Here is a 15,005-nt window from a genome sequence, read left to right as displayed (position 1 = left end):
TTGTTCTCATCCTAAATCCAAAACACCATACCAGCTACTAGAAAGGAAATTAACTCTATCCCTGCCGAAACCAGGACATGGTATTTGCTATTGAAAAATATAATTGATTCTCCACGGTAAAAAAAGTTCAAACACATGCTTACTGTGTAAAACTAGTGCTAAAAAAAGTTAAAATGTCTGTATTAGGTAGTGGAGAGATCAGGGTCTACCTTGGCATAAAGCTAGTGTGATTTAGAGTTTTATTTTGACAACACTAAGTAGAGAATTAATGACTCAATGCCTGTGTCCTTGCACTTAACTACTTCATCCTAGCTCTGAGGCACATCCAGGGGCAGCAATAGATAAACTCAGAAGGATCAGTAGGTATTGCATTAGATATGAGAGTGACTAATGTAGGCAGTACAGGTATTAATGTGTATAGTATATTCTGTATTAAATTAATTTGATTTTACTGAGCTAATTTTACTTTCCTAACTTGTCTTTTAAACGCACTACCGATTTCTGTCCTGGTCACCCAGACATTTCTGCAAGTGTATAAAAAGTTGAGCCTTTACACAGATGCACAGACAACATAGTATGTTTAGCTTTTCAGATAGCATAAAATATGATTTAGGTTTGTAAAAGCATTTTAATTTAATCTTTCTGTTGAAATGAGCAGTAAAGGAATTGCTAACGCATCAACTTTTAAGTTGATTAATAGATATTAATTTGCGAAGCCAAAAGGGGCTTATATGTTGAACCTTGTATATTAGGCTATAAATAGCTGTTACCCTGTACCCAGGCTTCCCCCATGTTGAAGTCTGTGTACTGTGTGCAACTAAAGCCTGTCTCTGAGAAGGCCATGCTCTGAAGACTCTAAGACATGTGCAGCCCATGCCAACATCACTAGAAAGTTTGTTCCAATAGTCATCATCCTTGTTTGAAATGCTGTTTCATTTCTCAAATGAGTTTATCAGTATCAGCTTTTCTCTCTGGTTGTTGCTTTGTCTTTCTCTGGTAGTTTGAGAATCCCCATTCTAGTACCTTCAAAGAAGGTAGTTCAGATCCTGCTGAAACACTTCTTAGCCTTTTCCTCCCCCCACCCCCAATAGGCTAAGCAGATACAGATCTTTGAAGTTCTTTCAACAAGACATTTTCTCTGCCCTTTGAATTCTTTCTTTGGAACCTTTTGGGACTCTTCCAAGTGTTTCAAAATCTCTTCAAACAGGGATATCACAGTGAGTTGCAGGACTTTAATGTCCATCCCATCAATGCTCTAAACATTCCTACTGATTTCTGCTCCTACTCGCTTCTCTCCTGTTACATGCATATGAGGATGGCATTAGGCCTTTTCACCGCGATGTTTCACTTGAAGTTTTTACTGAGCTGCCTACCTGTTGTGTTGCTCAAACTGAAGCCACAGTCCACCTTTATTACACTTGGACGACACCAAGTGACCTATAATGAAAATATAATAGACAATCAGTATTTTGCTTCACATTTATATTAGGTTTCTTTAACTACGGTTGTCACAACTGTTCCAGTCAGTCTTATGGCATTCTCCTGGTATTCAATAAAAATAAAAATAAAATAAAAATCAGTGATCCAGTAATGTTTTTACCAACTCTTTTAGCATATTTGGGCAGGTTAATGAAGCCCACTCATTTAGAAATATTTCTCCCAGATAGATGTTGTTTAATGTTCTCTTATGTTAATAATATAATGGAAAGTGCTTTACTTATAGTCCTGTAATAATTTCTATTTAAATACAGAGAGAAATATTTGTTTCATTTACTGTATTGTTTTAAATCAGGGATCCTGCATTATGCTGAAATTTTTCATATTCCTAGTACGCTTTTAAAACTTCTAATTTTTCATCCAGTTATAGATTTTTGGGTTTGGGTTTTTTTTTTCCTATTATGTCCATTTCATTCACAACAAAATTCCTCATTTATATTGATTGCTATCTATTTCATCTTTCTTTCTTTGGCTGTACAGCCTTCTCGTTCCTAACTCATCTCATCTCTCCACCATTAGACTTGGGTGGACTTCTCTCTTACAAAAATGTTGTTGGACTATCAGATAAATTCTTCATACAGGACACAAATTCATACCACCATTAGACTTGGGTGGACTTCTCTCTTACTGTGGAAAAATGTTGTTGGACTATCAGATAAATTCTTCATACAGGACAGTCAAATTCATATTTTTCTAGCTGAAGATTTTTCTTCCCCATTTCTGGTTAATATTGACTTTATTATATATTTATTATGTTATATTATTTTGAGAAACTTGTTCTCCTGAGCTGCCAAATTTCGTTTGGGGCTGGCCTCAGTTTGCCCTTCGTGAATATCATCTGGTTATAATCAGTTAGTCTACAAATATGAACCAGCTTCTTCTGCAATGATTACTTCACTGTTTTCATCATGCTGACATTCCCATGTAGTGGTGCCTTTTGTATTAGAAAATTATTATGCAGGTTTTTGAGGAACTCTGACGACAGTTGCATGAGTAGTCCTAAACTGAAGTTCCCCACAACCAGAGTTTTATTTCCTGGCATGTTAAGAAATAATTCATCCTGGTGTCTGGTTTGATTTGGGTTGATTTGGGTTATAATGGACCTCTGCTAGTAATCTGTCACAGCTTTCTTTGTTACTGCATTCATATTTCACATTTAAATCTTGTAGTTATCGGATTTATTGATAATTCTAAACAAAGTGACAGCATCTTTAACATCATCTTTTTCTCTCCTTTGCCTCTCCCCCATCACAGTCTTTCTTCTTGGTTGGAGATTAATGTTTAAAACATTCTGTTATATATTTAAATGTTCATTAACATAGATTTTTATGATTGAAGTTCTATAGTGTCGGAGCCATTGCAATATGCAATTTGTTTGTGATTTTAAGTGTTTTGTGTTAAATCTGAATTGATGATAGACCAACACTTTCCAGTAAATCTGCTTAATCTGAATAGTTAAATCAGTATTTTATCATGTTAGCCAATTCAGTTGGGCTGGACTTCTTCAACTAGATACTTTTCTTTTCCCCTTTGCTCTATGATTGCTGTATTCTTGAATTTTATACTCTATGAAGAGAATTATATTCAGATCTAAAAGGAGCTATGAGCAAGAGCAGCACCTTTTTGTTGCTGCTCTTGCTCATAATTTTGACAGTCTGGGATTCATTGGAATGAAACTGGGACACTTTGAATATAATTTGAATATTACATTCAACTGAAAGCAGTTGCTTATAATGTTTTGGCCTTTCCTTTCAGTTGGCTTGTTTGGACATCTTCAGACAAATGCAAAGAGCCTCTGCAAGGAGGATATACATAACTAAACCATATAAAGCAGTTATTCACAGGCTAGCACACACAGAAGATAGCTAGGAGTTAACAAGCATTGGGCTAAGCACTTGCATACTCACCACCCCGATAGATGAGGCATCCAAAGAGGTGCAGCTGCCCAACCTGGTGTCAACTAGGAGTAAATATTGTTTTGGTAAAATGGATTACTTGAGACAAAAGAATCCTTTATGTTTTGAGGATTTTTTTGGAATAAAGGAGGAGAGGAATTGTCATCTCAGAAAAATGCATGTCAAAATTTTATGTGTTAAACTGTAAACTCTGCTTTAAATTAATAGATTATTCATTACCTTTTTATTTGACTTGTGTAAAGGCTTTAGAGACATGATCAGTCTCTGCATTCTATAAATCATAATGACTGTACAAGAAAAATGATACAAAATTATTTTCTCAGTGAAATCAGCATGGATTTCTTACTATTTGTTGCTAAAATGAGTACAAGTATTTGTATCCCCACAAATAATTTTCCAACACCAACATGCAGTTATATATTTTGCTCTTCAGTGGTTGAGCTATTCTCAGATCTAATCTATATATTACTAAGAAAAAATAAATAAGGCAGATAAAAATGCTCTGACAGAAGCTTAGCTATAGTAAGTTAATGTAGAAAACTGCATGCCATCTACCTGGAAGGAGCATATGGGAAAGTATATATGCTTATTTTCTACCTCTTGTATTTTGGTTTGTGGTATAGTTGTTCTTGTTTCCCAATCTAACACAGAAGCTAAAGTAGCATCAAGCTTCTATTGTCGCTAGTTATCAATTTGTAATAGCTGATACATGTTAAATGCATGTATGTAAATTGGTAATTGTTGAATGTCACTTGCAGAAGTGGGGAGGAATATTGTCATAAGACTGCATCATTGTTACTGAGCATTTAAAGTTGTATGGGTAATAAGATTTTAAAAAAAAGATCAATACACAGTCTGGGGTACAAAAAATTATTCTGAACATTTTGATCGCTGTAAATGACAGCTCCAAGAATTTTGAGCTTCCAGTATTTTCTAATTTAAATTAGTGAAGTATTTGGCCATCAGTAAAACAAGGAATTCCACTTACAGCAAACTACAAGGTTTGTCTCTCCTTTCAGCTTCTACCAGTGCTGCCTCCCAGTTTACAATGTCAAGTTGCACTGTTGCCTCATAAGAAGCCCACAAATTAGAAAAGCAAAATCGCTGGTTTGCTTTTCTGCATCCTACAGCTCAATGCTTTGCCAAATACTCCTACTGTTTGTTCCCTTCTTCCCAGCCCATGCTCCCAAATTATCTCAGGCCCCTCGTTTCCACTCCCTTGCCCTACATAGCAGATAGGATAGGACAGAAGTCACTGGTATGTGTAATTTGCTTCTTTTAAGCCCAGTAAACTGATTAGCTAAGGAATGATTTCTGCTGCAGAAATATTATTCAAGGTTGAAAAGGGAAATTCTGGCTCAGACACATTTCTTTTTCTTCTATTTCCCATTTCTGTATTCTTGTCTGGATTTGTTGTCACTTTTCCCTTCTTCCTGGCCAGATTTTCCCCTCAGTTTACTATTCAACATATTTTCCTTTTTTATTAATCTTTGTACAAATAATTCTCAAAAATTCAATTTCATCTTTCTTTTTTCTCCTGTTTTTAAATATCGATTATAGCTTCTAGGCTATAATCTTTGACCCACGTTCTAGCGTTTCTTTGACCTTTCCGTCACTTGTCATTACCTTCCTTCTTTCCCTAACATTTCAGAGTCGATTCCTCTCCCCTTGCCCTCTATTTTATGTTTTTTCTCATTCCTCTTTTCTTTCTGTCTTTTCATTTCTCCCTATTTTCCCCCCTTATTCTTAATCATCTTTTGATAGCTATGTCCTCGCTACTGTATTCTTCTTCTGCCTGTCCATCTTCCCTCTCACTCAGGCGTCTTGTCTTGATCTAGGAATTGAAATCTATGTGTCCCTGTGGAGAGAGCCCACCACAGTAGCCTGCCCATTCTTCTTTGAAGTCCTGCCTTGGGGTCATACAAGCTTCTGCCCTGGAGAATGCTCTAGTCTCTTCCTCCTTCCTGCTCCTCCCTCAGCATTTCACTACAGTATCAGGAGTGAAAGTGCCAAACCTTTTAAACTGCTGAGCTGGAACAGCTATGACTGGAGAAGCGATGCAGAAGAGAAACAGGATGATGTTAGCGTGATGAGAGGAACTCTTTGCAGGTTGCCAGTTGGGTTTATGTACGACCAATTTTAGCAATTGCATGAGACCATGGGGGAATTATGTTCATCCTGTACTGTATGAGTTAATCTATAGTAATTACAGACTATGCTGAGTCCAGGCTTTGCACATGAGCTGCTCCATGCACTGCAGCAGATAACCAGCAGTAATGGGCTGCTGGAGGAAATTGCAGCTTTAACTCCTTTGCCTGTTGCGCTGTGTGCTGCGCTGCTCTCAGCCCTGTACTGGGGTTTGCTTCTTCAGATGATAGGATGCGATATGCAGGTGAGACTTTAGCGCCGGGCTGCAGGATTAAAGAGATGGGAGGGAAGGGGTTGTGTCTGTCCTCAGTACACTGTGGATTAGGGGACATCCCATAAAGTTGAGTCAATGCTGAGCTTTTTGGATGAGGGGAGCCATGCCTATGCTTTTCTGCACATCACTAGGGCGCACTGTTTAACACAAGAATGAGAGAACTGAAGAAGGCCACCCTGCTGGGAAGCTGTGCTGTCCATCTATCTGTCTGTCTATCCCATAGCACGCACTTCACACTGCAGAGGTCTGAAGATGATCTCAGTTGTGACCACAGTCACTGCTTTCTGCTTCTTTTGCTCATAACCAATCTTGGTGTTGTTACAGGCCGTGGTATCTGCTCATGCGGCCGATGCATTTGCCAGGACGGGTGGTTTGGAAAGTTGTGCCAGCATTCAAGGAAGTGCAACATGACGGAGGAGGAGAGCAGAAGTCTCTGCGAGTCAGCGGATGGCATATTATGCTCAGGAAAGGGTAAGAACTGACAGCTGAGCTACCATGTCAGTGCCCTGGCAGAGGAAAACAATCATGTTCTGGAAGGCTAATGTGCATGGCAGTGGGTTGTTGTTTGGTAACCCTTTCTTTCAAAGGCACCTATTATTAAAAGGATGTTATATTGGCTCCGTAATGCACTTATATCCATTTTGTCAAACACCCACCACAGTTGTACATGTTTAGCAGCATTGCTCTCCTATGCAATTTGTTAATAGCATATAATTTTCTGTATGTGTTTATCTGATGGTCTGCGTTGAACAGCTGTACATTATAAACTAATCGTTAGCGCTCCATCCAGTTTGAGGGACAGGGGCACTACCTGCAGTAACATTGTGATGGGCAAGGTGGCAAATGTAATATCTCAGGCAACAGTAAGTGGAAGAGAATGTTTAAGAGCAACATTTGGTATGCTTAATCACCCCCCCTGCCCAACAGAGCAGCAAAGGAAAGGTAGACATCTGCAGCCCCCACAACAGAATCCCACAACTCTCTCATTTACTAATTTTTATTCAGATGGTTGCATGAGCTTCAGTCCAGCTATAAAAAATTGCCACAGGGAGGAATAAAATTTAGAAAATCTTGATAATTATCTGGAATTTTTCTCTGAGGTTCTTACCTTGCAGTCTTTCAGGCTAGGAAATTGCATTACTGGAAAGAGGGCTTTTTTAGCTCCCCCATAGTGCAAACTGCCTATTTTTGTATATAATATGTCTGAAAGAGAATAGACAAAAAATGGTTGGTGGGACTGGCTGGAGGCTAGAATGCACCGCCTCCAGACTGGACATGCCATTTGCTCTGTTTGTATATCCCTTGCATAGACAGGGAAGAAACCTGCTAGCTGGAAAAAAAGAGTTAGGAGCCTTCTACATCAGGCAGATTTCCAGTTGTCCCTTTGGTAACTTTTATTTCAGTGCAAAGGAAATGTAAATGGGGTTTCCAGCCTGGCCTTCTTCCATCTGTATTATCACTTGTCAGAATTCTCCCCCACTGCACCATTTTATTTTGGTTTCCCCCCCCAGTCGTCACAATGTCATTAGAAAATGGGGAAGTTGCACTGCTTCTCTATTGTTTCCAGAAGATGTGGCTATCTTTAAATTAGTGTATGTGTAAGAGGGTGCTGAGTTACTGGAGAAATGGAGTTACTCTGTTTCACTGCAGAAGTTAACTTGTCTTCTCTTAGTCTTGGTCTCCCTGTGATTTTTTTATATAAACCATGAAGGTGAGCAAATATGCTTAAAATTGCTAAAATGCACTATATAAGATTCTAAATAAATGTAAACATGAAAAATGATGTTGAATTTTAAAATATTTGTATTATCTGCTACCTTTTTGTAAGGATGGCTGAGAGCTATTTATTCCAGCCTGTGGGTCTTACTCTGAGAACAATTAGCTTTGAGCACGTATATCAAGGCTACAATTTACTCTGCGGCTTTGGGAGCAGATAATCCGGCAGGAATATGCAGAGACATCAAGGATTTTTTCCCCTCTGTTGGCTGTGCTGCCCAGGGGGTGGTTTGGGATCTGGGCATTGATGTAGGCTGGAGCAGCCTGAAAGTTGCTCTAGGTTGTAACCAGCTGCAGGCAGGTAGTGCTTTTAAACCTGGCTGCATGAATGGAGGCTCCAAAGGCCCAGATCTTCTAATGTAGTAGCGCACTGTTGAACAGCATTTACTTTCTATGGGAATTACAAACCTGACGCTAAATCCATATTCAGCCACACTGGTGGGATTTTTTTTTTAAGCTTCTTCGGCCTCCGAGCACAGGTAAGCTTCCAATGTGATGGAAGGTTGCCCTGAGGACAGTCAACGTAATAAAGCGGTGTCAAATTATTTGCTATAGCAGCTTTATTGTGGGAACAGCTGGTCATATGTAAGTGCTTGTCCCAGCAGGGAAATACCTACATAAGATAACTTCCAGAAGTGTGTGGCCAGTGAACGTCCAAGGAGGCTACTATCTCCTGCCTCTTCTCTGGGCAGGATGGGGATCACAGGCAAAGACAGATTAATTACTTGTAACTTTTGTTTCTATGCTTAGCTTTTTTCTGCCTTTATTTTTTTTTTTAGGCAGATCTATTCTTGGTGCTTAAATATGTATCTGGAAACCATGTCTTACTGGGTACCCATACTTTAAAATGTTGTTCATAGCTAGTGTGACCGGCACTATCCAGAGGCCAAAATGATAAATTGTTCTTTCTGTTTCATTACATTGAGCAATAAGTAACCATTACTGGTCAAATAAAAGGGAATTTCAAACCTGTGCACTAATGGTGGTTATTCCGTCTTTGCTGGAAACCTAGCCAAGATATGCAAGTGCTATAATGGATTGAGGGAGCTTGAGTTTCTGTATGTAGGATTTATTAGACTCTAAGGAGTCCTGGTTTTCAGCAGATAACTGCTGAACACCTTCAGAAAATTACACTCTGTTAATATAAGCAAAGTTGGACATCCACATTCCTAGGCTGTTTTCAAAATCTTGGCTCGCTGACTGTGCCACCTGTGGTAAAAGCTCTTCCCAAGGAAAACAGCAACACCCACCACGCTGCTGCCTCCCTGGCAGTAAATGTAGGGCTGCAGATGGCTACTGTAACAGTGCCGGACGCAGGCTAGGTAATGAGCCAAATCCCATCCGAGAGGATCTGGCTGGCATCCTAGGGAACACCCTGCAACTCATTAGACTCATTTTAATTAAACTGAGGAGCCTCCCAGAGCAGCATGCTCTATTCAGGGAAAAGACCTGATACATTCATTCTCCCTAACAGATTTTACATTATGGACCCTGATCTTCCTTGGTTGACTTGGTGTTAAATTTGCTGTATCTTCTGCAAAACAGTTTTAAACATCGTGGGCATCCCTCAGTAGCCGCATCAGTGCTTGCTTGTGCAGAATTGCTTCCGGTTTCTTACAACGTCATGCTCTTATTCACTGCTTTAATTTCACTAAAATTCTCATACTATTTATCATTATTTTCAGCTGTCAGTACCTTGTAGTTTGTATAAACAGAGACACTCGGTTTAAATTACGCTCAAGTACGTCTGAGTGTCTCTCTTATACAGCAACCATGCAATATGTATGCTGTCCTCCACTGCCTCTTTACACAATGGTATTTTTTATCCTTGTGGGGCATGTCAGTATTTTCTGTGGCCATGGCTCAGTAAGCAATCATAGAATCATAGAACCATAGAATCATTAAGGTTGGAAAAGACCTCTAAGATCATCGAGTCCAACCGTTGACCCAACACCACCATGCCCACTAAACCATGTCCCTAAGTGCCGCATCTACACGTCTTTTAAATACCTCCAGGGATGGGGACTCCACCACTTCCCTGGGCAGCCTCTTCCAATGTTTCACCACTCTTTCAGTAAAGAAATTTTTCCTCACGTCCAATCTAAACCTCCCCTGGCACAACTTGAGGCCATTTCCTCTCGTCCTATCACTAGTTACTTGGGAGAAGAGACCGACACCCACCTCGCTACAACCTCCTTTCAGGTAGTTGTAGAGAGCGATGAGGTCTCCCCTCAGCCTCCTTTTCTCCAGGCTAAACAACCCCAGTTCCCTCAGCCGCTCCTCAGAAGACTTGTTCTCCAGACCCCTCACCAGCCTCGTTGCCCTTCTCTGGACACGCTCCAGCACCTCAACGTCCTTCTTGTAGTGAGGGGCCCAAAACTGAACACAGTGTTTGAGGTGCGGCCTCGCCAGTGCCGAGTACAGGGGCACGATCACTTCCCTACTCCTGCTGGCCACACTATTGCTGATACAGGCCAGGATGCCATTGGCCTTCTTGGCCACCTGGGCACACTGCCGGCTCATGTTCAGCTGGCTGTCGACCAGCACCCCCAGGTCCTTTTCTGCTGGGCAGCTTTCCAGCCACTCTTCCCCAAGCCTGTAGCGCTGCATGGGGTTGTTGTGGCCGAAGTGCAGGACCCGGCACTTGGCCTTGTTGAACCTCATGCAGTTGGCCTGGGCCCATCGATCCAGCCTGTCCAGGTCCCTCTGCAGAGCCTTCCTACCCTCGAGCAGATCAACACTCCTGCCCAACTTGGTGTCGTCTGCAAACTTACTGAGGATGCACTCGATCCCCTCATCCAGATCATTGATAAAGATATTGAACAAGACCGGCCCCAATATACTCAGAACTCACGGGAAAAGTAGATGCTTAACCAAATACTCCCATCCCCAAATGTTCCAATCACTAGTTCTTCCTGTACATATTTACATGTTCCATATGTTACAAGTTAAAACAGCATTTCTCTAAAATTAGGCAATGAGTTAATTTTTGTCAACTTACAATAAACACTAAATTACTTGCATTTTTAATTAAAAAATTGGATACTCTGCTGAGGCTGTTCTGAAGTTTTAAAGAATTAAGTTTCAGTGATCAGAGGCACTTCAGTATTTAGGGGAAAAACCTAGGGAAAAGTGGTTGATATTGACAGATCCACATTTTTTTTAAAAATGTGTATTTGGATTTTTACTATGGATTTTATTCAGAGGTCATTGAAAGGAATGGAAAGATGAAAAAGCATCATTTTATACACTTTGGCACAAGCCCTGTTAAGTAACCCATGAATTCTGTTTAGGTTATATTCTGACATAACCAAGCTTCCTTCTATATATTTTTCTTTAATATTACATTAAACAGATTGGTGACTTTGTACTGGAAACATTCTGGAAATATTGCAAGAGGGTGGGATTTTCAACAGCATCTAACTAATTTATAAGCATGTTCTGTTAAAGGTTGACAGCTTCTTTGGTGACTTTTTTTTTTAAACTCTGCCCCCCATAATTGAAAACTATATGTGTATTCTTTGTTCTCGTTTATTTGGTTTTTGAGATTTTTGTATTGATTTGTGCTGTAACCAGTTCTTAGGGCTAGGTCCACAAAAGAATTTTTGCTCAGCAGTTACTAAGCGCCCCACCTTGGCGTTTAAGTGTCTGAACTCTGTATAGGGTCAGGCAGGTGAGGATGGGCTCTGTAAAAGCCAGTTCTCTTCAGCCAGGTGTTGGAATCAGCCAGGAGGAATTACCACCTCCCAGTGGCATTTCTAGTTGCAGAAAAGGCGCTCTCACATCCCTCTCAGGCTACAGGCCTCCTGGCACATGATTGCCTGGGGGCATTTGCCCTTTTCCAGGATTCAGAGCCATGAACCTTCTCCTGAAGGTAGGGGTGTCTCTGAGTCTTCCCTTAAATGGAGGTTTCTGGTGCTCGGTGGGTTACGTCATCACCTGAATGTCACCATAAAGTCCCTCCTTTGCCTGTGGGGCTGCGACCTGACATCCCTGAGGAGGAGGAGAGCGGCTTATCTCAACAAGGGGCATTGGGGTACTCTGCAGGAATGAGCAAACTGCTGAACTGCTGTTATGTGCATGAACTCTTTCTGACCTAGAGCAAATATTTAGTACTTCCATGGGAGGTGGAGCAGCTTCATTTGTGGGGATGAGGATTTTGGGGGTCTAAATGTTAGTCTTAGGCACCTCTGGTCTTTTGTGGACTCATCCCTAAAGGCTTTAGATGAGGAGGGCCATTTTCTTCCCAGGTACGATTTTATTGCCTTCAGTAACAGTGGGTCAGGGGGAAAACCTGAGTTTTTCTAGTAAAAAAAAAAGAACAGTTACTGGGAAGAGTAGCCCTGATAGTAGGTCTCTGAAACCAAAGGAAAGCTTCAAAATGTGAGTCCTGATTAAATGAAATAGCATTAGTATATAATAATATTAGTATTTAATAATATAATATTCTATTATAAGAATCAAAGCATTAGTAGTAACGTCCCACCATACTCTAGCTCACCCCAAAAGAATCCTTTTATTCAAAAAGCTTTTAGCTTGATTATTTTCTTTTAGGCAATAGCTTCTTAGGCAGCAATTTTGTGCATATGCACACGTGTGTGTGTGTGCACGTGTGTGTCTGGGGATGTTATTTTCTAGTCTGAAAATGCCAGTGTTCTTTGACTGCGAGTAATAATTTGTCTGATTTCAGGTTCCTGCCACTGTGGAAAGTGCATCTGTTCACCACAGGAATGGTACATTTCGGGCGACTTCTGTGAATGCGATGACAGAGACTGTGACAAACACGACGGTCTCATTTGCACAGGTGCAGTACAGGCTCACACTTAATTGCTCTAAGAAACAAACTGTGTTGATGGGAATTATGTCAGACAAAGCCCAGTCTCTTGTTTCTCCACTGACGGAGGAAGTGCATTTGCTGGTTATTCAAACCTGCTATAATTGTTTCTTCGTGCGGCGTGATAATCAACTTAAGGTTTCAAAACAACAGTTGAAAGCCTGAGTATGAATTTAAATAAGTAAGCCAGCTATGAAATCCATCAACACTTTTCCCTGTAATAGACTACAAGTCACTGCTTTTTGGCAAAGGACGTACAGTGTCATCATTTTGATCATGAGACTTCTTTAACTTTTGTTCTTTTATTGGACTTTCTATGTGTATAATGCATTTAAGTCACAGACAAAATCCACTTGTCTGATGATCTTTGGTAGGTGAGAGGCATAGCTGTGTGGCTTAACAGAGCTTCCTGGCAATCAGACAATTCTCAGTGGGAGGCTGCAATACCCGACAGTCTTCCTTATGACGTGATGGCTGGTGATTAAAGCGGCTTCACCTTAACATTGTCTGAGAGTTCAGGTGGCAGATGCGGCTAGAAATGGGCAGGCTGCCACAAACCCTCATGACAAATCTAGTGACAAGAAGCCACACGGGAATTGCTAAATTAACTCACTGGCTGCTTCCTGTTACAAATCTTAATTTTAGAAAATCTTTGCTGAGCAATTATTAGATGTGGAGGAAATCTGCAAGCCGATTAGAGTGCAAGTGGGAGGGCTGACAGTAGTAAATTGTGTCTTCCAGCTAGCCCTGTCAACAAAGGTCCTTTTCTGGGGGCAAGTAGCCAGTATAGAAGCAATGGGAGCCTTATCTTCAGCTGCAGCGGCTCTTCACGGATCTTCATAAAGTCAGTAGGAAGAGGTGCTCACATTGGAAACCCAGGCTGTAGAGATCTCAAGCTGAGCATCCAGGAGTCATGACAAATATTGAAATAAAATGAAAATGAGAGTCTCAGTACTTAATGTTTCCCCGCTGCAAAATAGGGCCAACACATTTTTCATCTAATGGAGAGTTTGAGATATTATTTATTTGTATAGCACTTCTGAGAATTTAGGTTTAAAGTTTTTCATGTTCAAAGTGATGTTTTTATTGCTATTCTGTTTGTAACTTTTAATGTCTTTTTCTTTCTGCATAATAGTTAAAAGTAATCTTGTTTTTCCTTGTACCTGGAGGTACAGTGTGAACACTGAGCCTCGACAGCTGGGTACAAATAGTAGTGGCATAATTACAATATTTGCAATTCTGCTGATGGAATTATTGAGAGAATGCTATTAATGCTTTGTAAGTGTAGGTTTGGGGTGGCTTCTTAATGCAATGGTACAGTAATTGCTTTCCAAAGCAACAAAAAAAAAAGGGGTGGGGGGAACAATAAAGGAACAATGCATCTACTTTAGCATGGCTTTTTACTTCCCATAAAACACATTTTAATGTAGTACATTTCAATTATGATAATTGTCCTTTATTCATTCTGTTCTAGGCAATGGTGTTTGTAGCTGTGGAAACTGTGAGTGCTGGGAAGGGTGGAATGGAAATGCTTGTGAAATCTGGCTGGGGAGAGAATACCCTTAACAACGGACATCAAAGACTGAGGGGGGTTTATTGTTTGTTTTTTCTTTAGGCTGCTAGAACATTTAATTTCAGAAGTACTCAGTGTGTGGGTGTGGGTGTGCATGCACGCACATGTACATGGGTGTAAATACTTTAGAACACTCATTTGAGGGCCTGCTCCTTAAAGAAATGCATGACAGAACTAAAAAAAAAAAATTAAAAAATCACTTGGGAGCAGGACAGTCCAAGCTCTAAAAGGTGAAGTCATAAAATACTGGCCCTGTGGAACTTCTCCAGAGTTTTTTGGTAAATTCAGTGGGACTGAGATTACACCCATAATGCCTATTTCTTAAGCAACCTTTGGAAACGGTGTAAGAAAGCCTTTTTTTAACATTATTTACTTGGTTGTCACCTCTCCATGTCAGTATGCAACACTCTTCCTATAGAAGGGTAGCACTAGTTGAATATTTGTCAAATAATTAATTTGATTAATTTGATGGTGTTTGACAAATACATTGTTTGGCCCTTTTTTCTTTCTAACAATCCTGATCATGCATCAGCTCCTAAATTGAGAGAAGCTGTAAAGACGCTTATCAAAACAGTATTAATGGCCCTTGGCCCTTTTTTCTTTCTAACAATCCTGATCATGCATCAGATTGAGAGAAGCTGTAAAGACGCTTATCAAAACAGCAATGACTTTTTTTTTTTGTCAAAGAATTGTTTGTGTAACATAGTAATGACTTTTTTTTTTGTCAAAGAATTGTATTTGTGTAACTGAGGTCCAATTACCTGACAACCACAGACTGAAGACCCAAAATGTTTGAACAGACCCTTGTCCACAAGAGAACTTCTTAGTTTCCGTGGTTAATGTGTCAGTAAGTCGGTTATCTAGTCTGCATACTACGAAACTTTCAAATACATAACCTATAGGAGTATAAGGAATGAAACTAATAAAGATATAAATGTATGATTAGCTATTCTGAATATGTATTCTGCAACTCATGTACTTTTATCA

At 40.1% G+C, this 15,005-nt stretch overlaps 1 protein-coding gene across 1 annotated transcript in view; it reads left to right on the top strand.

Moving 5' to 3' along the window:
* The window catches only part of ITGBL1 (integrin subunit beta like 1), a 163,771-nt gene extending 149,760 nt beyond the window's left edge, over window positions 1-14,011 (top strand). The window contains exons 9-11 of the mRNA XM_009288253.1: window positions 6,160-6,306; window positions 12,302-12,415; window positions 13,920-14,011. Coding sequence (XP_009286528.1) covers window positions 6,160-6,306; window positions 12,302-12,415; window positions 13,920-14,011 — 353 coding nt within the window. The remainder of the gene's footprint in view (window positions 1-6,159; window positions 6,307-12,301; window positions 12,416-13,919) is intronic.
* Window positions 14,012-15,005: the final 994 nt, after the last annotated feature.

This window comes from Aptenodytes forsteri, unplaced genomic scaffold, assembly GCF_000699145.1.
Source record: "Aptenodytes forsteri isolate BGI_AS27 unplaced genomic scaffold, ASM69914v1 Scaffold123, whole genome shotgun sequence".
NCBI classification, from domain to species: domain Eukaryota; kingdom Metazoa; phylum Chordata; class Aves; order Sphenisciformes; family Spheniscidae; genus Aptenodytes; species Aptenodytes forsteri.
The sequence above is the reverse complement of the archived record's forward strand: the minus strand, read 5'-3'. Positions and strand labels throughout refer to the sequence as shown.